The 25497-nt window shown below is 49.2% G+C and overlaps 11 protein-coding genes across 12 annotated transcripts; 6 read left to right on the forward strand and 5 right to left on the reverse strand.

The window, feature by feature from the left end:
- Window positions 1-100: 100 nt before the first annotated feature.
- PV09_05368 lies at window positions 101-2684 on the forward strand. 2 transcript variants are annotated; one of them, XM_016358865.1, is made up of 3 exons: window positions 101-1355; window positions 1412-2211; window positions 2279-2684. In XM_016358865.1, the coding sequence occupies exons 1-3, from the start codon at window positions 262-264 to the stop codon at window positions 2434-2436; spliced, it is 2052 nt and encodes a 683-aa protein (XP_016213484.1). In that variant the 5' UTR covers window positions 101-261; the 3' UTR covers window positions 2437-2684. The 2 variants fall into 2 exon arrangements, with proteins under 2 accessions (XP_016213484.1, XP_016213485.1); XM_016358866.1 differs by having other exon boundaries at window positions 1412-2684.
- Window positions 2534-4277, reverse strand: PV09_05369 (uncharacterized protein). The gene has a single exon (XM_016358867.1). The coding sequence runs from the start codon at window positions 4220-4222 to the stop codon at window positions 2726-2728; it is 1497 nt and encodes a 498-aa protein (XP_016213486.1). The 5' UTR covers window positions 4223-4277; the 3' UTR covers window positions 2534-2725.
- Window positions 4278-4384: 107 nt separating this feature from the next.
- On the forward strand, window positions 4385-6509 carry PV09_05370 (uncharacterized protein). The gene has a single exon (XM_016358868.1). It carries the CDS (start codon window positions 4510-4512, stop codon window positions 6220-6222), a length of 1713 nt encoding a protein of 570 aa, XP_016213487.1. The 5' UTR covers window positions 4385-4509; the 3' UTR covers window positions 6223-6509.
- Window positions 6510-6847: 338 nt separating this feature from the next.
- On the reverse strand, window positions 6848-8421 carry PV09_05371 (5'/3'-nucleotidase SurE). Its single transcript, XM_016358869.1, has one exon. It carries the CDS (start codon window positions 8188-8190, stop codon window positions 7186-7188), a length of 1005 nt encoding a protein of 334 aa, XP_016213488.1. The 5' UTR covers window positions 8191-8421; the 3' UTR covers window positions 6848-7185.
- Window positions 8422-9497: 1076 nt separating this feature from the next.
- Window positions 9498-11237, forward strand: PV09_05372 (uncharacterized protein). Its single transcript, XM_016358870.1, has 3 exons — window positions 9498-9893; window positions 9973-10822; window positions 10896-11237. Exons 2-3 carry the CDS (start codon window positions 10054-10056, stop codon window positions 10931-10933), a joined length of 807 nt encoding a protein of 268 aa, XP_016213489.1. The 5' UTR covers window positions 9498-9893; window positions 9973-10053; the 3' UTR covers window positions 10934-11237.
- A 715-nt stretch (window positions 11238-11952) lies between these two features.
- On the reverse strand, window positions 11953-13197 carry PV09_05373 (uncharacterized protein). Its single transcript, XM_016358871.1, has 2 exons — window positions 13125-13197; window positions 11953-12997 (listed from the first exon to the last, which is right to left on the reverse strand). The coding sequence occupies exon 2, from the start codon at window positions 12833-12835 to the stop codon at window positions 12077-12079; it is 759 nt and encodes a 252-aa protein (XP_016213490.1). The 5' UTR covers window positions 12836-12997; window positions 13125-13197; the 3' UTR covers window positions 11953-12076.
- Window positions 13198-13982: 785 nt separating this feature from the next.
- Window positions 13983-16160, reverse strand: PV09_05374 (uncharacterized protein). The gene is made up of 3 exons (XM_016358872.1): window positions 15682-16160; window positions 14283-15592; window positions 13983-14230 (listed from the first exon to the last, which is right to left on the reverse strand). The coding sequence occupies exons 1-3, from the start codon at window positions 15971-15973 to the stop codon at window positions 14156-14158; spliced, it is 1677 nt and encodes a 558-aa protein (XP_016213491.1). The 5' UTR covers window positions 15974-16160; the 3' UTR covers window positions 13983-14155.
- A 1801-nt stretch (window positions 16161-17961) lies between these two features.
- Window positions 17962-18908, forward strand: PV09_05375 (uncharacterized protein; the record flags this gene model as incomplete). The annotated part of the gene is made up of 3 exons (XM_016358873.1): window positions 17962-18067; window positions 18118-18793; window positions 18845-18908. 3 exons carry the CDS (start codon window positions 17962-17964, stop codon window positions 18906-18908), a joined length of 846 nt encoding a protein of 281 aa, XP_016213492.1.
- A 1648-nt stretch (window positions 18909-20556) lies between these two features.
- Window positions 20557-22322, forward strand: PV09_05376 (uncharacterized protein). The gene is made up of 5 exons (XM_016358874.1): window positions 20557-20780; window positions 20845-20997; window positions 21050-21841; window positions 21896-21973; window positions 22026-22322. The coding sequence occupies exons 1-5, from the start codon at window positions 20715-20717 to the stop codon at window positions 22110-22112; spliced, it is 1176 nt and encodes a 391-aa protein (XP_016213493.1). The 5' UTR covers window positions 20557-20714; the 3' UTR covers window positions 22113-22322.
- Window positions 22323-23324: 1002 nt separating this feature from the next.
- Window positions 23325-24389, forward strand: PV09_05377 (uncharacterized protein; the record flags this gene model as incomplete). Its single annotated transcript, XM_016358875.1, has 1 exon — window positions 23325-24389. One exon carries the CDS (start codon window positions 23325-23327, stop codon window positions 24387-24389), a length of 1065 nt encoding a protein of 354 aa, XP_016213494.1.
- Window positions 24390-24434: 45 nt separating this feature from the next.
- Window positions 24435-25467, reverse strand: PV09_05378 (uncharacterized protein; the record flags this gene model as incomplete). The annotated part of the gene is made up of 2 exons (XM_016358876.1): window positions 24435-25231; window positions 25413-25467. 2 exons carry the CDS (start codon window positions 25465-25467, stop codon window positions 24435-24437), a joined length of 852 nt encoding a protein of 283 aa, XP_016213495.1.
- Window positions 25468-25497: the final 30 nt, after the last annotated feature.

The raw sequence follows: 25497 nt of genomic DNA on the forward strand, positions 1-25497 counted from the left end.
GCATGCACTATGAAGTGGACGCCAAGCAGAGCCTCGTACCAGGTTAGGGTAAATCCATTTGCTCCGGCAAGAGACTCAACGACGTATATGCTCGTCCATCCTCGAGAGGCCCCACTAATTATTCATAAAAGACCACCTAGATCCGTCTTTCGAACGAGGTGCCTCTGCAAAGTCAAAGGCTGGAAGTTTTTCTTCGCTCATTTCATCTAACATTATTGCTAACACATGTCTTGCACTTCAAGCTAAACAGTGGTCTAAACTATGGATCGGGGTCGTCACAATGGAGCACTCCCGAGATCCACGCCACCAAACCGACATCAGCATGCTCCGGTTCCGCTACGGCTCCAAGCAGGAGAGAGCTCTGGCCACCGATTAAAGACGGCTTGTTCGAATTGCAGACAGCAGAAAATCAAGTGCCGGACGAACGATGACTTAGTCACGCCTTGCGAACGATGCGCGCGAATGAGCCTCACATGTGCATACGAACCAAGACATGTTAGAGGACGACGACAACGCGACAAGGAGGCTCTCGCGCGTGCGCCAAAACGAATGCTAGTGGCGAAGTTGACTGGCGACGACAACCTTCGGACATCTATTGCTGCACGGTCAGCGTTATCCGCTCTGCCCGCTCCCAGTCCGCTGGCTGCTGGCGATTCCATTCATTCACGATCGAGTCGGTCGCAAAAAAGCTCTGGTATCACCTTTACCGACACTCCGATTGCCCATCCTTCTGTGGCAATCATAAGATCTGATCAGGAGCCTAGATTAACCAGCTCTGGGACAGACGTGATGCCGCCACCACCACATCCACCACATCTACATCCACAATACACCTATCAGTCTTCAGCACAAACATTGGCCCGGAGCGTCGACGGCCTTCAGCTTGACGCAGATGTGATTGACAACTTATTCAGCAAATACTTTCGATGCTACCATCCTTTTCTACCGTTGATCGATTCTTCTCTGAGACCAAATGATATCTACGCGCAATCGTCCTTTCTCTTCTGGTCTATACTGGCTGTTGCTTCGCGACGGTGGCCAAAGGATCCTGGCCTTATGCCCGCGTTGAGATCACGAGCGTTAACTCACGCAATGACATCAATTTTCTCGCCAACAACGGGAACGAGTACGATCACCGCGATTCTGCTATTGCTCAGTTGGAGCTTTCCTGAGACACAGACATATGATGAGATGCCGTATGTGTTTTCCTCCGCTTTGTTGCACGCGGCAATGAGGATTGGGATGAACAATCCTGAAGCAACCCAAGACTACTCGCGCATTAAACTGTCACTTTCAGAAGCCGAATGCAAGCGAAGGTTCCAACTTTATGCTCACTGCCTTGTACTGTATCAGCGGTAAGTTTCAACACTGTGCCACGCTTTGGCGAATGGGGAACTGATCAAGTCTTCAGATCATCATGCTGTATGGGGAATTCTTTTGGTCAGATAATGACACCTTTCTCTCAAAATTCACAACAATACATGGCGGCACTGCCTTTACCTCTGCGTTTCCAAATGGACGTCTCCGACATCCTCGTACGTGCTTCTATGGCCGTTGCAAAGAACGGCCTTGTCATCTCAAGCCAAGTTCAATGCTCTTCCTTCGACAGTCTACTACAAAATTATCTCGCAGAGCTTGCACTTTGCGAGTCGCGGCAGTCTGCGAAACTGTCGGCACTGGAGCTTCTATACTTGAAGATATCTGAGCTCATGTTGCACGCGTTCCAATTCTTCAAAACTCCAGCTGACAAGCACCTGGAGAGTTGGCGTCCCGCATTTGACTCTGCATGCGCACTTGTCCATCAGTTCAACGACTTAGTGAAGTCGATGCAAATTGATCTTTACGGCACCTTCTACGTTTACCACGGTGTCCTCCTTGCTGCATGCGTCATCTTGCGTTGCTTGAAAACGCCCTTCGCGGAATCGATCGGTGATTATTATTCCACAGCCCAGGCCCTACTCTTTTCCTCCATCAATATCCAAAGAAACATTTCTGTGGTCGAAGGAGACAAACCAGCGAAGAGTTCGTGGGGTTTGCAGAACTTATGGAGGAGCAATAGTGCGTTCAGGCATAGCGACGGTAGCTGGAACCTCGACTTGAGAGTACGCAGCCGGTTTAGCAGCAGCGTTCTGTATGACACCATGTGGTGGGTTCGTGAAGAGTTCACGGGCCAAAGCGGCGCATATGCGAAGAAGAGTGTCCCACCACCACGTACGTCCTTTCTACGAAAAGGCCCGTCGCATTCGAGCATTTCTTGCCGACTAAATCGTATCTGTAGTCTCAACGCCAGCGTTTGATAGTAACGAACCAGGCGCTTTCCTCACGTTAAGTGGGACCGACGTCTTCGCGCCGGATCTATTTGGCGACATGGCGTTCACGCAGGACTGGGTATTGAATGACTGGGAGGTCAACACAACAGGTCTCGAACAGTCTTGAATCCACTATCAATGTCTCTGAACACAATTTCCGAAAACGGTGATCAATCAGCATAAAGATCTCGATAATCCTCTGGAGGGTGATGACGAAAGTAAGGTTTCCGGGATAGTATTTTTTTTCCAGTGGATTGTTTCTGGCATTATCATTTTAGCGTGGCGTTGGCGGAACATTTCCTACACGTTGTCAGGCATTAGCACTGAAATAGCAATAGAATTGTCGACGTCAAGCCCCATGCGAGGGTGAAAAAGGTTATCATCGATCCTCGCTCTATTCAGTCTATCCGTATCCTTTAATCCATCATGGTATCGTCTCCTCCATTTACATCCGCTTTGCTGTTGTCCTGCTGTTCAAGGACAACGCCTCTGCCTCTTCCCTTGATTAGCTCTCTTCTCACTTCCGGCCCAATGTCCTTATGACCCCTCACAAGAAGCAAATCAAGCAATGCTTCTCTCTGGTCTTCTGTGATTTCGTCCCTGTATCTCTGTGCGAAAGCCAGCAGGCACTGATGCCATATTACCGGTAGCCTGCCTTCAATGCTGCTTGTATCGCTCACGTCCATTTGACCTGGAGCTGGCATCTTGAAGCGCAGAAAATGGAAAACCAAGGCGTCCACGGTCTGATACGGCAGAGCGTATCGCTTCTCGAGGAGCGTTTTTATAAATATATTTGTAGCACCGCCAGCTTCTGTGTGTACCGTCATCTGCTCGGCCGCTATTTCGCACAGGCGCGCAAGGGCATATGCCGAGTGCAGGACTGGCACTGACACACGCGCCAGCACCGAAGCCACGATGTGTGCTTCTCTCAATGTGCAATTATCCTCAACGAGCGGGAACAGGAAACCCCGGAAGAACTCCTTCGGCTTGTACAACGCCTTTTTCAGCGCATTGTACAGATGAACGTTCAGCTTCTTGTTCTCATTTATATCGTCGCGTACACGGTCAAGAAGAACACCGCCAAGAAAGCCCTGTGAGACGGCAGATTTCGAGGACACAAAGAGGCGCGTGGCCTGATATATAGCATTGGGCGTCCAGGTCTCGGGCCGTGTCAGAGGAATGATATGGGCCAGCATCGAAGGCGGAAGAGAGGGAAGGAGCTTGAAAGGCTTAGGAAGCTTGCCTGACTTATAGCGCGAGAGGATGAGGCCGACTTGAGTGTACACATCGACAGCCATTGGCGGCAGTTCTACTTCGTCGTCTTCCATAAAAGCAGGCCCGTCAAGATCGGCCGAGGGTTTGCCTCCGTTTGCTTCGAATTCTTCAATCTTGGCGAGAATTATATCTGCCAGATTTCTGCTGCCTCCTGCGCCCTGAATATTTCCCTCTTTTGCTGAAGTTCCGTCATTGTCTCCTCCCAAGCCACGTATTATCGAGTCGTCAAGTGTCGGTGGATTGAAACGATTAAATGCTTCTAGATCCTTTACATCCACTTCTTCTTCTATCATCTGGTCAAGATCGTCTCCAAATGGTTCTTCATCTTCCCATTGCGCTTGATCATCCTCGTCCTCGCTCTGCACGTCCCCTTCAAACCTCGAGTCGAATGAAAATGCTGGATTGCTCGAGGTTACGTATCTGCTTTTGCGCTCCTCTTCATCTTCGTCCGCGAGCTCCTGACCTATGCGCAGTATTTTACGTGAAGCTTTTGTGCCAATGACTTCGCTCTCTCCATTCTCGTCTCGTCGGTTGCGCTTCTTAGGAGCCTTTTGCTTGAACTTTTGAACGGGAGAATAATCTTCAGCAAGCGGATTATGGCGCGCGTCAGGTTGCGCAGGCCGAGGAACTTTTGGCATACTGATTACGTGGTAAGTGTAAAAGTGGTTTGCTTTCGCAAATTGTTATGCGATCAATGTGTGGGGTGAACTTTTTTTTTTAGAGGGTCGATTTTTGATCGGAGTTTGGACTAACCAAACGCCGATCGAACTCCTCTTCCACTTCTTGCATTGAATCTCGCGCGACATAGACGCGTTGAGGAGACGGAAAATTCCAAGAGCTCAGCACGACGCAACCTTTGGGCCCAATCACACGGAATTTGAACCATCTCATCTGCGAAGCTTATGCGATCAAGAAGATCCCTATAATGTCCGAATCACTGTCGCCAAATCGCGGCAATACGCCTTCAGCAGTCCCGACGTCCCATGTAGACTCTAGCCACGCACCCTCTGTGCCGTCACCGCTCAATCCAGCAGCGTCTGCTAAGCCAGTGCCAAAGCCTATCCAGCGTGAGCAGCGAGAGAAGAAAGACACACTAAAGAAGCGTGAGGCAACGGCTGGGCGAAGTGGCACTCCAGATGGCAAATCCGCAAGCAAGAAGCAGAAAGGCCTTTCAGTGCCATCGCCCATGCGCTACAGCATTCCCGAGCCCAAGCTGAGTGACTACGATCCACCGCGCGATACTGTTTTTGTCAGCCATGAGCCTATGCCTTTGTTCACTCCAGACGGAAAGACGGAGCTGCGCAGAGCATACGACCACGCGGAGAACAAGAGGGCATATCGATACTCGCCCTGCGTCGCAGACCCTCTTTTCCACCACAAGCAGTACTACCGCTCAACAGAGCAGCGGCCGTATGGTCCAAGAATGAGCATTGAGGATACAGATCGCTGGTTTCACTTCGATTCCACGGCGACGATCATCACGAACGAGAAGGGTTGGCGAATGTCGCGTGCAAATGTTTTCGCGCGGGAAGGTAGTTTATATTATGAAGTTAAGATCTTGAACGGCGTTCCAGCAGAAGGCCCTGTTATACCAACGGGACAAGAGAAAACACCCCAGCCACACATACGGATGGGTTGGGCACGAAGGGAAGCGCCCCTTGATGCGCCCGTCGGCTTCGACGGCTATAGCTATGGCATTACGGACATACGCTTTGAAACCATGCATCGCTCTCGCGCCGGTAAAATAATGCTTCCTCAACCGAAGTCAAAGTCAAAACCCAAATCGAAGACCGCAAACCCTCCGCCAGTGCACGAGAACGACCACGTACGGACGGGCGACGTTATCGGCCTCCTCATCAAGCTTCCCTCCCTCGCGCTCCACAGAAAAGTTGTAGAGGGCATCTACAACCCTGCTGTCGATGTCTCCGATGGCTTCGATGAACCACCCTCTGGCGCCGATGATATCATTCGTGATCGCATTCCTGTTCCCTTTAGAGGAAACGTTTACTTCGAGCAGTTCGAGTATCAAGCTACAAAACCTATGGAAGGCTACTCTGATAGGGGTCCGTACAATAAAGTCACACCGCATCCGAACCACGAAGATGTGCAGCTTCGAAGTTTACCCGGAAGTGAGATCAGAGTGTACAAGAACGGTCAGTTGATAGGAACTGCGTTTGAGAAGTTGCTCGCGTTCTTACCGCCAGCGTCAACCGTTCCCGTAGGACAGGGACAAGGCGCGAGGAGTGGCTTTGATGACGGAAGTTTGGGCTACTATCCAGCTGTCGCTGCGTTTTGTGGGGGGATTGCGCAAGTCAACTTTGGTCCTGATTTTTGGTTCCCGCCTGTGGATCTCGGACTCGGAAGTGCTTCAGACGGTACCTCCGCCGGACGAGAAGGGGATGTAGCGATGGGAGGGACAAACGAAGAGGTCCAAGACGAAGTGGCGCGGAAAAGGAGGGTCAGAGGCATAGGCGAGAGGTGGCGTGAGCAGATTGCGGAAGACATTGTATGGGACATCATCGATGAGGTCGATTTTTACGTGCAAGACGGAGGTCCTCAGTACGTCCCTGAAAAGCCGGGTACGAGCACCGGGACAGCAGCTCCGATGGCCAGGGGCATCACGGGACGAGAAGACTGAGAGACTCACAAGTTTTCCATGCGCAGCAGTTCTGCAAGGCATACTCTCAATGAGCAAGCACGATAGTTTTGTCGAAAACCTCCCAGGATGAGCAAGCGCTTATGACCCAATGTGAAGCACATAGCGCGAATGCTGGCGATTTCAATTGAAAGTGTTTCCATTGCAAAATCAGACGAAGGGCCCTAGTTTTTCCTATCCACCTGACGACGTGCCACAAATAAAGAAAGTCCCCCCGGAAAAGGCTACATCGGCGACTGGGGCATGTCGAGCGTCAAACAACTGATACGACGAACGAGAACCGCAATATCGTGTTTGACCACGCACCTCTCGCGTGACTCTTCCGTTCTTCTTTAGGTCGTTCGGTTGTAGGAACATACAGACTCCTTTCCCTCCTCTACTCTGTCAACTCAATGCTACTACTGTATGTCGATCAATGCTTGCATTGTCGAAGCCTGACACCATCCTCCCCTCTTCTCCTCGACGTAGCAAATATTGATTCAACGATGGGTTTTGGAGCGATGTCAAGATCGTAAGGCACGAGCGTGATGCGCATTTCATGGACAACGCGCAGCACATCGTGGACACATAGGCCACAGTGTGAATGTTTGTATGAGGAAGTCCCATTGTCACTTGATTGCAGATTGAACGAGGAACGGAGTGCTTAATAAAGACTAGGCCTGCGCGCGCATTGCGTTAAGGATCGTTGACTGCTGCAGAGCGACATTCAGAGCTTCGGCCATACGAGCTTTTTAAAGTGTAAACGAACTGTAAATGTTTAGCCCAAACCTGCCAAGACTTAGTGTGGTGAGCAGAAGAGAAGCAACATCCCAAACTATGTCATTAGCATAACCGTTCTCGTGATGCGTCTAAAATCTACTTTTCCTCATGCCGCTAAATGTTTCTCGAACTAAGCTTATGTGCTGATATCCCAATGCATCATATTTGCATTTTTCAACCGGTTAATCATATGGTGAAGGTGCCGCTGTAGCCAGGGACATGCATGAAGTTTGCTTGCAAAGGAGTTACGCTGATCTGACCCTCCTTTACTGCCCAGCCATCATTGCCCGGGCCAGCTTTTTCCACGGAGTCATACACGTCCTTGAACTTTGGCGTCCACTTGAAATGCTTATGCGTGTACCTCAGATGCTTGCCTTGATCTGATCCCTCCTGCAACGCCTTCATCATGGCAGCTGGCCGCTCCGAGCTCATCGACTCGGACCGACGTATCTCTTGCTCGGTCTCATTCGCGTCTTTGTCCTCTTCAGAGGAGACTTCCACTTCTGTAAAACAGGAGCCGCTCGTCCATGCGTTCTGCAGCATGTGTGTCCATACGACCTCCCGCTTTTCGGCGTTTTCCAGCAGAGGTACGTTGACGGTATATACGCCAACTCGGTCGTCCCACTGTTTGTACAGCGCCTCAATCACCCTGATGGACGCTTTGCAGGCGCCGGCGATGATTTTGGGGTCGTGATTGCGATCAAAGAAGGCGTATGAGAGCGCTATCGCCCGCTTTCCGCACACGGCCGCCTCTAGCGCACCACCCAACGTTCCCGACGACAGCGCAAACACAGCTGTGGTGTTTCGCCCATAGTTCGGGCCGGACACTACGAGGTCAACCGGCCCGCGCTCCTTAAAATAGTGAAACAGGCCGATCTGTATACAGCTCGCCGGTGTGCTATCCACCAGGATCCATTCCTCCTCCTGACTCGAGGCGGGCAGGGGTTTATCCGATATGTGTCCGTCATCGCAGTTCAATGTATTTTCGGTGGATGGAGGAGGAGGTCGGTAGTACGATGGTCTTATCGACTGCCCCACAATGTGTGCTTTGCCGATCCACGAGCGCTGGGTGTTTGGAAGGCAGACAGAGACGGTGTGGCCATTCGCCTGCAACGCGCGCACGAAGCTGAGGACGTATGGTGAAGACTTGGACGAGGGCGGTCCGTCGTCGTTTGTCACTAGAATGTGCATCGCGAAATCTTAAGACGTCGGTCAAGGTATTACCGAACCACGCGGCCTACAGTGACAGAAACGGAAGTCAAGAAGAGGAGATTCGAAGAGAAAAGGCTGGTGCTCGGGCTACAAAATCACAAGGACTAGTCGTGACTGTCCGCTGCTGGCCTCAGTGGGAAGGAAAAAAAATTCAAATCAACTGAGGAATCACACTTTGCCTGTGCCGGCATGCATTGGTGCCAATGACGGGGCGACAAAATCTTGAACCATTATGCATGAGCATGACGATGATCCAGGTACCGAAGCTGGAGCAACTTCACGTGACGTGCTCTGGGGAGCTTTGAAATCTCAGGCTCCCTCCGATCTTCGGCGACATTCCGCGCTCCGCCTCCGACGTGGCTGTGGCACTTGTCGTGCTTGTTGAGCTCCAGTGTGCACCACATTTTACATCGTCCTTGCAGAAGTGGAGTGTCCCCCTGCTGTGCCCGGCAGTAGTACTTGGGCCAAAGTAACTGTGATAAGGATGATGATAATAGTACCACAGTAATAGCAATAATAGCAAGAAGTAAAACAACAACAACGATTGTGATGATGAGGAGAGAGCAGGCCACGCTTAGCTGTCTGCGCCGTCCTGCTTAAGTGGCTGCAGTAGCCCGCACCTTCAACGACGATGCAAGGAGTTGCGTACCTGTTGTGGTGGCGGCCGCCAAGGGCAGATCTATTTTCAGACGACTGATAACGACTGTGCGGCAGCCAGGCTCACCGGCCGGGAATGGATGCACGGAAATGGAATCTTGTTGACAACGTGTCAGGTCTACAGAACAGTTCCAGCGTACGAAACTATGATCGTTTGTGCTTCTTCCAGCAATCAAACAGCCGTGAATCATCTGGCACGAAAGGAGGCGATGGACCGGAGCACGGATGGGTATTGGTGCTTGCAGGGCTCGTCCGCTGTATGGGGAGGTGTAAGTTGCTGTGCTGGCCTACAGAGATGCTGATTAGGGAAAGGCTTGTGTGCAGGGAAGGGTGGGAAAGAGATGACGCGAACGATGATGCTTGTGCTGTTGTTGTTGTTGTTGTTGTCGACGGCGGCGGCGGCGGCGCTGTCATCGTGGCAGGAGGGCCAGAAGTACAGTCCAACAGAGCAGTGCAGTAGTGACGAAGGGAGTGGAAGACGCAGTCGGAGAGAACGAGCAGGCCGGTTGGCTTCAGCCTTCCAACGATGCTCCGCACCCTGCGGCGGCGGCGGCGGCGGCGGCCCAGGCTCACCCCCTCGGCCGTGCATTGGTTTCCTTGCCAACCATGTCCAGCCCCAAGCCCACAAACTTTGGCCGTGTCTCTGGGCAAATTTCTGGAGGCGTCCAGCACAGCGCCCAAATATGGCCCCGCCAATGACGATAATCCTCCCATTCTAATTATGGGCCCTGATACACTGTCGCTCAGCGCTACCGGGGTGACACAGTATAGTACGGCGGCCACACAAGCGCCAGGCCGGCGAATTTTGCTCAGGAACTACCGCGCCAGTCTCGAATACGGATCCCCACCTGGATCGCCCGCCTGAACTGGCAACTGTGTAAGATTCAGGTACAGCAGACAGACGTATATAACTGGAGCGTACCGCCGTGGGACCATACGTCTTTCCCTTCTCTCTCCTCTGTCATCTGCCCTACTTGATACCCCTCCAAGCTTTGCCCTTCGCCCAGTCGTCCAGTTCAATTGGCGTGAGTAGATGCCACACCCCGCTTCTGCAGTTGCTTGCCCAAAAAAGAGTGGAGTATGCTGACCGCCATAACTATATAGCTGCCACTTGTCGCCAGCGTGCACACGGCAGCCTCGTCAAAATCCACTCATCTTCACAAACGCCCTCCGCTTCCCTGCAAAATGGTTATCGCAGTCCCAGGTGCTTCCCTTGAGGGTAAGGTCGCCCTTGTAACCGGTGGTGGCCGTGGTATCGGTCGAGGCGTGTGTCTCGAGCTCGGCAAGCGTGGTGCCTCAGTCGTCGTCAACTACGTCTCGTCCGAAGGCCCCGCACAAGAGGTCTGCAAGCTCATCGAGGGCTACGGCAATGGCGCCAAAGCTGTCGCAATCCAGGCCGACGTGTCCAAAGTGCCTGAGATCCGGCGCCTGTTCGCTGAAGCCAAGAAGGCCTTTGGCAAAATCGACATTGTCATGTCAAACTCGGGCACCGAGTCGTGGGACAAGACTGAGGAGATCACCGAAGAGAAGTACGACCACGTCTTCAACCTGAATGCGCGTGCCCAGTTCTTCGTCGGCCAGGAGGCCTACAAGGTCATGGAGGACAACGGCAGAATCATCCTCATGACCTCCATCGCCGCCGGTCTTATGGGCGTCAAGGATCACGCTTTGTACAACGCATCGAAGATGGCCGTGCGCGGCTTCGTCAAGGCATTTGCAACCGACTTTGGCAAGAGAGGCATCACTTGCAACGGTATTGCCCCGGGTGGCATCAAGTCCGACATGTTCGCAGAGAACGCGTGGCACTACATCCCAGGTGCCACGCCAGACTTCCCCAAGGAGGAGATCGAAAGGCTGATGGCTTCACACTGCCCAATGGGCCGCTGTGCTGTGCCAGAGGATGTCGCTCGAGTTGTGGCCTTCCTCGCTTCCCCAGATAGCGAGTGGGTGAACGGTACGTTGTTATATGTTTATATCTGATCCTCTATTCTCGCAATGTACGCGGAATGCTGACACTTTATGCGCAGGTGAAATCATCACCATCTCCGGCGGCTCCTCCCAGTAGACGCCATAATTAAACAGCAAAGTGACTTCGTCCCTGAATAACCTCATGCCTTACAAAAGATATTGATAGACCAATTGCTTCAAGGAAGAAAAAAAGAGCTGCATCGTTATGGCCACTGGGTAGTTGACGAACGCCGGTCAGGCTTGGGGTTTCGGGGTCGAATTCCAGGAGCTTAGCGAGATTCTCACACCCATCGTAACGAAAGTATTCTGATGGGTATGCTTTTATGTCGTGATGTGTCAGATATGCTGTTGAAGAACTAGTCTAGATGAAGATATTAAACTGCCGTTTTGGCACGTCATCATTTTGTGCGTCTCTTCTATCTCTAACTTCCACTTTCCAGAACGCCACCCTGGTAATGTGCTTAAACATGCTCAGGATGTTTTACTAGTCCCTATCACTGTTGGCCATGTTCAGTGGCTTTATAGGTCAAAAGATAAATGTGTGTTGACCAGTTTTCTCAAACGCCGGTCGTTAGATTGGATTGTAGGACGAATTTCACCTGGACTTCTAACAGTTCCTGCCTTGAGTTCAGATTTTTCAGCCTCGCATGCCGGACGCGCACATGATCCACCGCTCAGGATATCTTTACCCTAATCTTAAGGACACGATCGCAGTTCTAGAGGATATGCTTTGATTGCTAAGTAGGCTCGATAGCTTACTGACAAGCCAAGGTTTATATTGAGTGCTGACGCTTATAGCCACACATGAAGGAGATGCATAGGCAAGACACCACGAGGCCCTATGCATCTCCTTCATCAGGGAGTGAGCATGCATAATGTCAACTCGGTATATCATTCGCTTGATCCACTACAACTCTTGCGCAATGGCTCTTCTTGTGAGTCCAGTAATCACGGTCTGGACACTACCAAATCCATGGGCCTTGCCAAAAGGGAAAGTCAATTCGTATTCGAGAAGTCGTAAGGACTCAATAACTCGTGTTTGGAACATCCACTCAAACACTTAAAACACACGTACAGAAGATAATTGATACGTTCATGTATAAAGAGAAGAACAGCGGAACAAGAATAGAAGGTCGATGTTAAGACGCGGGTCTTGTCATGAAGAAACATGTGTCAAGCCTCAGCTTGATGGGTCGTCAAATCATTTTATATTATTGGATGTACAATAACAGTTGATCGCTTAATAGAATCCCTTGAAGCAGTCCTCTCCTTTGGCAACAACTTGTTCGACTGCCAATTTGATAGCCATCTCACCACCTACGACATCAAAGGCCATGCCGATGGTGCCATCGTTTTTGATGCATTCAAGTATTGTCTGCGCTACATCAGCGCGAGCGATTGGAGTTCCTAGATGTACGTGTCCAGCACTGATGGTGCCCTTCGCACCGTCGTCGGTAAGATGACCCGGACGGACTATGGTGTAATCCAGCCCTCTCTTATCATTGCCAGTCACAAGTTCTTTGTCTGCAGCGAATTTGGCACGCATATATGGTCCTATAGCAGACCACACTTTCTCCGATTGCTGGTGGTCGTCATCGTTGTACCACGAAGGTGGATCGAGGTTTCTGTCCCGCAAGTCTAACGCCGAGACGATGATGAATCGTTTGATGTGTTCCTTTGCGCATGCATCCATGACCTTGATAGCCCCAAGGTGGTCGACAGATTCAGTGCGGCTTCGGTCTCCCCCTCCGGCACCTGCTGACCAGATTACGACGTCCACGGGCAAGCACTTGTGGAAAGTTGCCGCAAGTTCATCGACGCTGGCATCCTCGACAGACTTCACGATTGGCTCGGCACCAAGGGCCTCAACTGCGGATTTTTGATCTGGATTGCGAATAAGGCTGTAAACCTTCCACGCTGGAGTGGCTCCCGTCAAAAGAGGTGTGAGAGCACGGCTGACTTTGCCGTTGCCTCCGATGATCAAAGCAGTTTTCGTCATGTTGATAATTGATATATAACAGAAGCCTGGCGTTCTTTGTTGATGCGTTCAAGTGGGGGTTGCTCAGAGTTCTACGAGCGGGCTGGATTTATATAGAGCCCGAGACAGTCTCGATGACGTCGAGGGATCAGATCTGCCCCGAGATCTGATCCGCAATCGAGACTATAGGTCAACCTACATTAGCCTCCGCCTCATCCTCCAATTCGTATATTACGTAGAAAAGATACAGGGACGAACATCACTCTGTTGACTAGGACTAATTTCCCCAAGAACAAGGAAGTAAGATTACCTTAGCAATACGAACTGGCAACATTCAAGTTAAGTTAGTCTGCCATGAATGACGCATTACGTTGCGCGCCGGGAGAATCAAAGTACCTCTCTCAGCACTATGTGAGCGATCATCCTGCACGATTTGCGATCCACCCTAACGTTAGCGGACGTAGATCATGGCCGAAAGAGATCGGAAGAGCCACAGCGACCCTTGCACTGCCACAGCCCCCTTGCCACTCTTGCAATTCTCCTGTTTTTCTTGCTTTGAACAAACCACGTCCAAAGTCATGATCGTCTGGCACGTAAATTTCATTGCATAGTAATGTCTGCAGACTCCAGCGCCGGCAATTAACTGGCTCCTGCTTCTATAGACATGAGCCGTACCAGTTCAGCAGCGAATCAAGCGCGTGTTTCTCCCACCTTCCCTGCTTACCCAGACTCGTCGATATGATTCAAATTCCTTCCATTGCCGTATAGATATATATCCGAAGATTTTCTTTTCAGCTCCACACGATCGAATTTTCTCAAAATCAAAATCCTATATCGTCTCTGCAATTCTCGCTGCCCCAACCCTCTTTTTCATCGTTCTCCACAATCAGTGATGCGACACCATTGTTAGGCATGGATCTCTATCAATTTGATTTTTGATAACCTTGGCCAGTAGCAAGCTCCAGAAAAGCCGGTGTCTAAAGTGTTTAACCCCTTCCTATTTACTGAGATATTTTTGCTCTCTTGTTGTTAGTCACGCTCATCGGCCAAATTAAAATTAGCATCCGTAAATATGCACTGGTCACAGCTTTCATGAAATAAGGGCAAAACCAAGGGACATTTTGAGTTCAATCTGAGTGACAATTTACAAGATAAGATTGTCAATTAAGTTCGCTTATAGTTGAAATTAATTAACAGAATTTCTCGCGCAGCCCATGCAGTATTCCCTTGCATCAAACAAGGGCTTCTTTGCGGTGATTTATAGTCCTTAGAGATTCTACGTTTACCTCAAATTCTGGGCAAATCTTTGACAGCTCAACATCCTTGACCTTTTCGTGGGCTCTATAGCTTGGCCTTCGCAGCCTCCTCTTCGGCTTTAACTTGGTCACGAAGGACTTTACGCAAAATTTTGCCGGACTGCTCATCATTAGTAATAGACTTAGGAGACAGGCTTCAGCAGCAAACTCACTGGATTCTTTGGAATCGCATCCACAAAACGTACGCCACCCGCGAGTCGTTTGTGAGGTGCCACTTGATTCGCAAGCCAATCTTGGATCTCCTTCTCAGTTGCTTTCTTGCCTTGGTTGAGAACAACGTATGCCCGTGGTGCCTCATCAAAGCCCGCTGGAACACCAATGACTGCAGCGTCCGCGATCGCATCGTGATCCAACAAAAGTGCTTCGAGCTCGGCTGGAGCAACTTGATTACCCTTGACCTTGATCAATTCCTTCTTCCGGTCGACGATGAAGAACTTTCCGTCCTGGTCGTACCAAGCTATGTCGCCTGTCTTGAGCCAGCCATCAGGGGTGATCGTTTCCTTGGTCGCCTCAGGTTTACGCCAGTAACCTTTCATAACGTTCGGACCACGCACCCAGATTTCACCACGCTCTCCTTGCTTCACCTCGTTGCCATTTTCATCCACAAGTTTGGCTTCACAATTGGTATTGAGTTCGCCAACACTGAAACTTTCACTATACTCGTCTGGATTCCAGCCCATTGCAGAACACGTAACTTCAGTCATGCCCCAGCCTTGTTTTACGTTGATGCGGCCGGGTGGCCATAACTTTTCGAGTTCTACGCAGACTTCTCGTCCGAGTGGAGCCGCACCCGAACCAACCCTCTCAATACTGCTCAGATCGAACTTGCGTGTGGCAGGGTGCTTCGCCATCGCGACCACAACGGGTGGGACGAGGACGAGTTGCGTTATCCGGAACTTTTGAATGTATTCAAGCATAAGCATGAAGTCAAACCGTGGCATCATGTACACAGGCGTCAAATTCTTGACAGCGTTGATGCCAAAAATCGTTTGCGCCATGGCATGATACATTGGTAAGAAACAAAGAAGCCGCGTTCTTGCTTTTATTGCTTCGTAGTCTTTCGCTAGTCTTGAAAGATGATCCATCTGCTCAGCGTTGGCGATATAGTTCCTGTGAGTGATCATCACACCCTTTGGAACACCTGTGGTGCCAGATGAGTAGTTCAAGGCCACTACGGTGTCTTTAATCAGCTGGGGATTCAATTCGTCCCAATGGAATTTTTGGCCTTCTGCTTCAGATGCTAACAGACGAGACCAGTGTCGGAAGCCACCTTGATCCTTTCCTCGATTCTCGAAAGTGGCATAGCCGTCGTCAAAGTTGAAAATTCGATCAACAGGCAAACCGGCCAGTTTTGCGCCTTCGGACGCTGTGTCAAGACTAGCTTCGCTAGTGATGAGAAAACGAGCTCCCGAATCCGTCAACTGGTAAGCAAGTTCGCGTGGTGTATAAGTTGGATTTGCGCCTAGATAGTCCACCAATCAGCAAAGACGATATTCTTGCCTTCAATATGGAGTATGTAGCAATGGAAGCCAGAAGAAATACGAAACCCACCAGTGAAGATGCCTCCAGCCATTATCGTTCCGATGATTACCACAGGGAAAAACAAAGTATTGCCGGAGAACAACAGAACTCGGTCTCCCTTCTGCAACCCATTGGCACGAAGTCCAGCTGCAAGCCGCTGGCAGTACAAACGGAGGGAGCTCTGAGTGAGATAATGTGTGTCTGGTGTTTTGGCTTCTATCAACAATGGTTTATCAGACAGTGGCTGCGTTGGTGAGCCGAACAAATATGTCGGCAATACAACATCAGGTAGCGGTGTTGTCCAACGCGATTTAAGAGGCATTGTGGGTATGGCTTTTGACGAAAAGGGAATTGGACTCCACGGATGACTTTAGCACAGATAGGGATGGAAGATCAAAGGCCGATAAACGAAGGGGCCGAAAATGCTATTGCGACTTTCACAGATTTTGATATATATTGAACAAGGTAGGATATGTAATCGCACTGGAACTGAGAATTGGAAATGTAGAAACAAAAAACTAAAGAAAAAAAAAATGCGACTATGAAGCGATCTCTGGCTTGAGCAGCCTAGTCGCACAACATGACATAGGTATCAGCATTTGGAAGCCGAATTGCCAATCTGCGGGGATGGTAGCGCCGGGCCTCCGCAGTGAACTGCCGAGGCACTGCCAGATGAGTTCGAATTTAAAAGACGCTTCCAAAGCTGGCCAGACGAGAAAGGAAATCAAGGCAATAGAAATCTCAAAAGTCCTCTCAGGATTTTCACCAGCGGCACTGGATACAGTATACAAAGTATGGAAATATCGCGCAGGTGGTCCTGGGTGCCAATCAAAAAATTGAGCATGGATACTTGAGATGCAGGAGGCCTAATGGGACTGCTTGAGTAGAAGAGCTCTCAATTTAAGAAAACCAGACAATGGATCAACCGAGAGCCAGGGCGCGGTCTAGACGACAGAGGCTTAGCAATTCACTGTTGATGTGTTGATGCGACATTCCACGAATTCGCAAAAGTTGCCTGTTCAAGTGGAATGGTGCCTTAGTTCTAAGGCCTCCTAGCCTCACCGTCCATTGGCCCTCCCGTTGCCTCGAAGTTTCAACTTCCAAAACCTTCCACAGTAGAAACAGAAAAGGTCCGTTCTCAAGCACCGATTCATGCAACAGGATGGAATGTTCGTCGTTTCAGCCCATGAATTCTTCTTCGAAACGCTCCAAGATTCAGTTGGCGAATCGGCGATTGTCTCGATCCGTTGTTGCCTTGCGAGACTGTAAACTGCCTTTTCTAGATTGGCCCTCCCAAAAGTCACCTACTGATTGCAGCAAGCACTTGAGAATGGCAAGACTTAGCCATTTTCTTACTGATAAATTGTAAGCATGCAACGATAAGAGATCAGCTTACCCGACACTCGGCATATCGTTGTGGTTAGAATTGGTCTTGTAGCGATCCTCCATTTGCCCTACGAGGAATCGATTTGAGACAAATACGATACGCTAGGCCAGGCACTTCGAACAACAACCAAAGTTAGTAATTTTTTCGAGTATCCAATCCCATCACGATTCTTTCGAACAGTTGATTCTGTCCGTGCAGTGGCAACACCGATTATCTTTTGTCGTCCGTGTTCCCTTCGGATGCTCAACCCTTGTCGGATAGCACGGCATCGTCTGAGATGGAGATCTGAATCGTGCGCTATCTCTCGAGTCCATGCTTCGAAACCGGATGTTGCTCTTCGAGGTTATGCCTCCACAATACTCGTTCGGGCTGTGCTGGCGCATAGTTCCTGCTCTGAAAGACTGTTATAGATCCCGGTTTCGACCTTTAGCGGTTTCTGTTCCCAAGATTGTTTCCGTCCACGATCGTCGCGATCCCAATGGTCCAAAATGTTTGCTCTGTTTGTGACAAATTGAGAATTTGGCAAGGCTCCTGTCTCCAAACCCATTCGACGGCTCAGCTTATGTCTGGTCTTGCAACTTTGCCACTCAGGATATCCATGGGCCTTTCTGGTGTAGTCCAATCACACGTCTCTGATGCAAAGATGCATGGCTTTTGGCAAAATTCTTACGGCCGACTTGAGAGATCAAGCTTTCCAAGAAGAACACACAGCCTTGATCAAGATTTGTATAAGTAGCAGCCATGCCTTGAGGGTCTTGGTATTCTCTCATCATCATCATCATCATCAGCATCTTCTAGCTTCGGCAGTCTCTCTCAATTCTCTTTTCATCTCTTTATCCTGCTGTGCGGGTAATTTAATTAGATTTTTTTAACTTATCTTTATCTTTACCAGAACTTCTCACGTTCAGTTCACAATAGTCAAAATGAAGTACTCGTACGCCTTCTTGGCTCTTGCCTCTTATGTCTCTGCTCATGGTGTCATCACCGCTGTGACTGGTGCCAATGGTGTTACTATGCCTGGTCTTTCCGGTTAGTATACAGAATGATTATCTTGCTGAAATCTCTGACCACACAATTAGTTATTGACGGCACCCCACGTGACTGTGCCACTCCCGCCTGCGGCTCTGAGGCCGACACTTCCATCATCCGCTCCAAAGAGCTGGGCACAAGCAAAGCTTCTGCTCTGGGACGCACTAACGGTGGCGGTCCGGTTGATGCTGAAGCTGCCATTGCCACCTTCATGGGTACAAGCACTGCAAACAAGAAGCGCGGTCTCGCCAATCTCCTAGGGGGTGGAAACAGTGCTTCCGGCGCTTCGTCCGCGGGCACCAAAACCGCCAAGGGAACGACAGAGCAGGGTGTTGCTAAGGCGGCTGGCACTGGCAAAACCTCTGGTCTGCCGACAACTGCGGATGACGGTACCATCACTATGACCTTTCACCAGGTCAACCAGGACGGTGCTGGCCCTCTTACTGCCCAGATCGATGCTACCTCTGGTGGCACCGACCCATCTGCATTCAAGGATGCTCAAGTCACTCAGAATGTTCCAGGCATTGGCATCGGCGGTCTTTCTGCAGCTACAACGACCGACTTCCCAGTCAAGGTTCAGATGCCCGCTGGCATGACCTGCTCTGCTAATGTTGGCGGCGCCTCAAATGTTTGCATCGTCCGTCTTCAGAACTCGGCACTTGCAGGTCCGTTCGGTGGCTCTGCCGCATTCACCCAGTCTCCTGCTGCTCGCAAGCGAGCCATTGAGTACGTTGATGACCCAATCTCTCACAGTTAAAAAGCTAATCTTGTTCACAGGTACAACCTGCGCAAGCGCCACATCGCTCGTGGTCTCCTGGGTAAGGCCGAGGAGGAGGCATAGGTTCTAGTGGTTTGAAGGTTTTATGGGGTTTTGGAATGGTTATAAGTTCTTGAACGCGCCGCTGCGTACTGTGTGCGAGGTCTTGCGCGGGAAAGCTTATTACACGGCCGTTGTTAGAAAAGATAGCTGAATGAACATTTCCTTTTTCTACTGTTCTTCTAGCTTTGCAACGTAAAACCGTATACACCTACAACTAAGATCAGGAGATGTCTTCCAGTGACTTGCCTGTTTTGGATGAGCTTGCGAAGTCGACTGATGAAACTGATAAAAACGGGGCTAACAAACGTTGAGAACCGATGTGGCCAAGCAACGACACTGCTTAGTTTCGAAATAAAAACAAAACATTTGCACGGAGCTACGGCTTGGCAGGACCCGATAGAATACGGCCGAAACTTAGGTCAGTGAGACAGCCTGAGTTTCAGCCTTGCACATGATCTTTGAGTTCCTTCATGTTCGCGCTGTAGGTGACGGAGCTATGCAAAATACGAAGTCGGGAGCAACGATTAAGTCCAGATGGCCTAAGCCAGAGAAACATGTTGCAATGACCCAATGCTTTCGCGCAATAATAGAGGAGTCAATTAGAGCACTCTGGCTTCCTTAAAGAGGATAATTCCCAAATGTCTATGGTACTATGGATCTGTGCCGGAAATGTAACATATACACCGCGTTAACTAGCATAGAATTAAAAAATGAATAACAATGCGAGAATTAAGGGATGACTTGATTCTCAAATAGCAGACCAAAATATCGCGAGGATCATTCATTACTTAGATAAATGAGTCTCGCGATAGTATATATGAAGTTTCGTACTCGGTCCGTTTTGATTTATTATCCGCTCAGGTCACCATTTAACTCCCAATAGCTAGTTGTGGGAAAAAATCCCAACGAGGTTTCGGCCCTTATGCAACGACTGACTTCCTAACCTCTACATATATGATTTGGTAGTTATGCTGTTTTCTCATTGCATATACTTCTCGGTAGAAAACAAGAGCATCAGTATCTAGAACTACATCACTGCGTACCAGCTAATTGCATGCGGCTTGCGTCACGAAGACCATTGCGAAGGGTCATTTTCTACTCAGTAGTTCGGCATTTGGTTTAATAAAAGTAAATGAATATAGGGACTTCATGCCTTCAACATTCACCGGACTTGACTGTGATTTCAACCTAGACTCAACCGCAAGCCCAATTTGATCGCGAGTCCGCCGTCCTTCTGGATGCTCTAAACTTACGCGCCAAGTGCCGCAGTTGAGGGTGGTCAGACCGTCAGGTGCGAGCATTGGAGTTCCTGTATCTGGGATGAGTACAAACTATCAACCAAATTCAAGAATGCAGGTTCAGGTGTGCGATGGTCATTTATAAGTTTGACAACACCTAGATGGACACAGCATCGTTCAGTGGATTGACAGATTAAAGAATGCTTTTGTGTAATCATGAGGATTAGGAAAACACCAAGTATAAAAGCGAACGTACCGCTTCCTATATGACTCTAGTTCCACATCTCTTGTCACCAGATTTGAACTTGAGATGGCTTAAAGGTATGCTTCGTAGTTGTATACGGGGAGGAGGGACAGCGAAAATATTGAGATCAGAATTACAGACTCAGAAGAAATTAAGTGCGAATTGAGATCCACACTTGTGGCGCATGGTCGAAGGTGGCTTGCAAGTGGACTTTACCCTACCTGACGCACTTCGTCACCCCTCCACAGCAAGCTATAAGCTACATATTATTCGGCTGCCTCACGAGCATACCAAAATCCAGTCCACTCCTCGACAAATTCCCCAATCTTCTCACCAGCGAGAAATATGTCTGAGGCGCCAATCGTGCTTGACGGAGGCACTGGTTTCCTCAAAGCAGGTTTCGCTGGCCAGGTGTGTGCTTGCAGGTGGGCGCAGTATGTACCGTAAAGAAGCTGACAGGGCGTCTTCAATGTAGAACTTTCCGGATCACCAGTACCCTTCCATAGTCGGTCGACCGATACTCCGATCAGAGGAACGAGATGCGACACTGGGTGATGTCGTCATCAAGGACATCATGTGCGGCGACGAGGCCGCCGCCGCCCGCTCGATGTTGCAAATCACCTATCCAGTAGGATACGCGGGCAGATTCAGAGAATTTCAGGAGCTGATGTAGATGATAGATGGAAAATGGTATTGTAAAACGCTGGGACGATATGCAACACCTTTGGGACTACACCTTCTTCGAGAAAATGCGCCTAGATCCCACCGGTCGCAAGATCCTGCTCACAGAGCCACCACTTAACCCGCTCAAGAACCGCGAACAAATGTGCGAAGTCATGTTCGAGCGCTACGGATTTGGTGGCGTTTACGTCGCCATCCAGGCAGTGCTCGCGTTGTACGCCCAGGGTCTCAGCTCAGGTGTCGTTGTTGACAGTGGAGATGGTGTTACGCACATTGTGCCTGTATACGAGAGCACCGTACTAAATCACTTGACAAGACGTTTAGACGTTGCAGGAAGAGACGTGACAAGGAATCTGATCTCTTTACTTTTGCGCAGAGGCTATGCACTCAACAGAACAGCGGATTTTGAGACAGTGCGCCAGATCAAGGAGAAGCTTTGCTACGTTTCATATGATCTCGAGCTCGATCAGCGGCTTAGCGAAGAGACGACTGTACTTGTGGAGTCATATACTCTTCCTGATGGGCGAGTCATCCGAGTGGGCAGCGAGCGATTCGAAGCCCCGGAGTGTCTGTTTCAACCACATCTGGTTGACGTTGAACAGCCAGGAATCGCAGAATTTCTTTTCAACACCATTCAAGCTGCAGATGTCGATGTGAGAAGCAGCCTGTACAAGGCTATTGTCCTGTCTGGTGGTAGCAGCATGTATCCAGGTCTTCCTAGTCGACTGGAAAAGGAATTGAAGCAATTGTGGCTTACCAGGGTTTTGCAGGGCAATCCTGAGCGATTAAATGTGAGATTCAGTGATCTAAGTAATTTTGAATTCTCGTACTAATGAGTACTACAGAAATTTAAGGTCAGGATAGAAGATCCTCCCCGTAGAAGACATATGGTATTTTTAGGTGGTGCTGTGCTAGCAAATATCGTGAGTATAGTTCATCCAATTGGATCGCGAGTTTATTCTGACATGCATGCAGATGGCAGACAAGAATGACATGTGGATTTCAAAGGAAGAATGGGCCGAGCAAGGTGCGCGTGCGCTCGAAAAACTAGGTCCTAGATAAAAGAAGTTTATGTAGCGATTTACTAGAGCATTCCATCTGACGCAACATCTCTTACTGGGGATAAATTAAGCCATGCCGTGTTTCAGCATTCTATGCGGACAGTCCCTGGTTTAGACACTTGTGGACGAAGACATGTGCTGCTCCTAGCAAATTAAATAGTTCCCTGGAATTCTCCGCCTCAAATTACACAACATTGTGTTGTAATTTTCAGATCTCTGTTATTTTCCGCCCTAAACATTGATATACCTTGCATTTTATGTTAGAAAGCTAACATTAGGAGACGTCTGGGTGACGTTGGCAATACGACTTATACATGGCATGCTTACTCTGTTCTCTCAGAGTTTGAACCATTCTCCTAGCTCGCTTACTATTCGGAGGAAAAACTGGAATGATTGAATAGGAAGAATTTTCACCGTTCACTTCATAGCCACATGGTTCTTTTTCTACTTTAACATATCATAAATTGATTGGTTCTACTATGGACGAGATCTCTGAGCTCACAACAAACTTGTCAAAGCTTCAGAAGTGAATGAGCAACAAATCGGACTATATAGAGATTTTTGTGAGCCTTGCAAGGAAAAATGAAGATCATTCTATGCACTTCGCACAACAGCGAACTTACGTTCCGAAGCTTGACTAACTCTCGCTAGATGTTGACTTTCTCTCCCAGCTTCCATGCCAGGGGCTTGGTTGTGCTTCATAGGATTACGAAAAGAAAATGATGCTCCAGTGCAAAGGGATAAAACTCTCGAAGCCGCCTAATTTTATCTCACGAGTCTCGCATTATTTGTCGGAGATAAAATCCCAGAGTCGATCACATCCCGCAATGCTGTTCAAACGCGCTGTGCTCTGAAGCAACTCATGGGAAAGGTTTCCTGCCAGTGTCACTTTGGTGTCAACACCGTGCACGCAGAGTAGGACTGCCGCTTCAAGGAAAATGATTTGGTTTGTGGCATCGAGGGGCTCTAGGTTTTCTGATTGAATTAGGGTTTGTAACCGCGGTTGACTGAAGATGATCAAAGTCATGTGCAGCTTCGGTAAACGCTTGGGGTGGATTCCGTGGTGGACGGCAGCATTATAAAGGTCTGGTTCATCTCAAAAGGTACAAATCATCATCTTCAACAAACGCCCCTTGTCTTTTCTAAGCCATTTCTGCTGGACCTTTGATAAATCAGTCGACTTCTCTTCCACTATTGTTGAACCCATCTTACAATGGGCTGCGACAGTATTGATAATGGGAATCACAACGTGCCTGGTATCCTAGTCCGACCTGTGCTCAAATTCGGAGTAAAAAATGCGCAAGGTTTGGTCTCTTTGTACGGGTTCTACATGACAAACATGAAAAATCGGGACCAAGATCAACGACCAACCTTCGTCAAGTATTATCCGGAGCTACCTCAACTACCAAATCACGTGTGGATCCCAAAGTCCCATGTTTCTGGTAGTGACGCTCGACTTCTTCCTCTCCTCATTGACATACACGGAGGAGGTTTCATGATAGGTCACCCATTTCTTGACGACAGAGACAATGCGATCTTTTGCCACAAATATGGAATATGCGTAGTAAGCATCAACTATCGAAAAGTGCCTAATCGATTTCCCGTGCCTGTCAAAGATGTGGCTACCTTAATTCAATGCGTACTTGATGATCCTGACCTCCCGGTTGATAAAGCCAGAGTTGCGATTATAGGCTACTCAGCGGGCGGCAACCTTGCGCTCACAGGACCTCAAATGAACAATTTGCACAAGAAGATAAAGGGCGTCGTTGCGTACTATCCAGTCACTGACTTTGTTCGAACAGTACATCAAAGGAAATCGGACTCCACACCACCGCCAAATCGGAGAGATATTCTGGCCCGCGGTATGAAAAACTTCAACTGGATCTATCTTGGCCGCCATCACAAACATGATCTCAAGAATCCTCTTGCATCACCCCTCTGGGCTGAGAGGAGTAAATTGCCTGAGAAAATTTACATTCTCGGTTGCGAATATGATGTCCTCTTTGGCGAAGCTCGAGATGCGGCGATAAGATATGCGGATCTTGAGCTAGCTGAGTCTGAAAAGAAAAGGGAGCCACTTGGGGATGGTCGAACAGGCTGGAAGAGTGGTAATGTTACTTGGGAAGAATTGAAAGACCTGGAACATGGCTTTAATCAACGCTGGCCACTGGAAATTGGAAAGCGAAGAAAGGAGTGGAAGAAGAGGACGCTTGAAATTCATGCCAACGTTGCTGATTGGTTGTTTCGAGAGGTATATATGACCAGGCAAGAAAATTGATTCCTTTCTACAGCAGGAAAAGAAATTGGGAGGGTCCTTTACACCTTAGTATTCCGTAATTGGTACAGTGAACCCTCCGCTGATAGTAAAGCCCCCATCGACCCTCACATCGGCACCATTAACCATTCCCGCTCCATCTTGACAGAGCCATTCAATGGTCCTGGCAACTTCCTCTGGTTCCACAAATCGGCCGGTCGGAATCCGTGCAAGATGATCTTCCCTCTGCTTGCCCTCACCCCAGGCCTTCTTGCCCAGCGCCGTCAATGCTACGGTAGGAGAAACAGTATTTGATGTAATGCCATAACGAGCCCACTCGTTAGCTTGACAGCGTACAAGAGCATTCAATCCCGCTTTTGAGGCGCAATACACCCCATGACCGTCAAGAGCAAGATGTGAAGCTTGACTAGAAAGGGAGACAATGCGTCCTGGAGGTACATTGACCCCACCATTATCCCGAATTTTCTTCTTCATAGCTTGATAGAGGTGAAAGAAAGCGTTTCCTGTAATAAATGGCCCTAGCAAATTGACCGAGAAATTTCTATTTGCTTCCTCAACACTTGTTTGCTCCAATGGCTGTACCGTCACATAACCGGCAGAGTTGATGAGGATACTTGGGAAGACTTCATCAACGATGGCATCGAAATATATTGCCTCGAAAGCAATGGAGACAGAAGATTCGGAAGTGATATCTGCTTCGTATGTACGTATGCCTTCAGGATTGGCGGTGCCGTAGACATCTTGCAGCACTTCGTCACGTCGCGAAGCTTCGAAAGGTGCATACAGGAGAGCTAAACGGCAGCCTTTGGATCGCAGCAGGACAGCAATGGATGAACCAAGCCCACCTTTTCGCCGTCAGTTATGGATTCAACAAATGTGCCATCCACGAAGTATATGCTCGATCTTTTCCTTTATGGTTCAGTCGAAGATGATGCACATTCATGTAAAGAAAATTTATGACCTAGAATTTCGATCCCATTGGGCTCGAGTGATCACACCACCGCAAAATAATCTGACTAGGCCTACCTATCCCTCCAGCAATAATTGCTAGCCGGTTTCTGTATTCTGTGCTTTGGGCCATTACGGCAATATAGATTGAAAATAAAATGCA

The sequence above is a fragment of the Verruconis gallopava genome (assembly GCF_000836295.1).
Source record: "Verruconis gallopava strain CBS 43764 unplaced genomic scaffold supercont1.16, whole genome shotgun sequence".
NCBI classification, from domain to species: Eukaryota; Fungi; Ascomycota; class Dothideomycetes; order Venturiales; family Sympoventuriaceae; genus Verruconis; species Verruconis gallopava.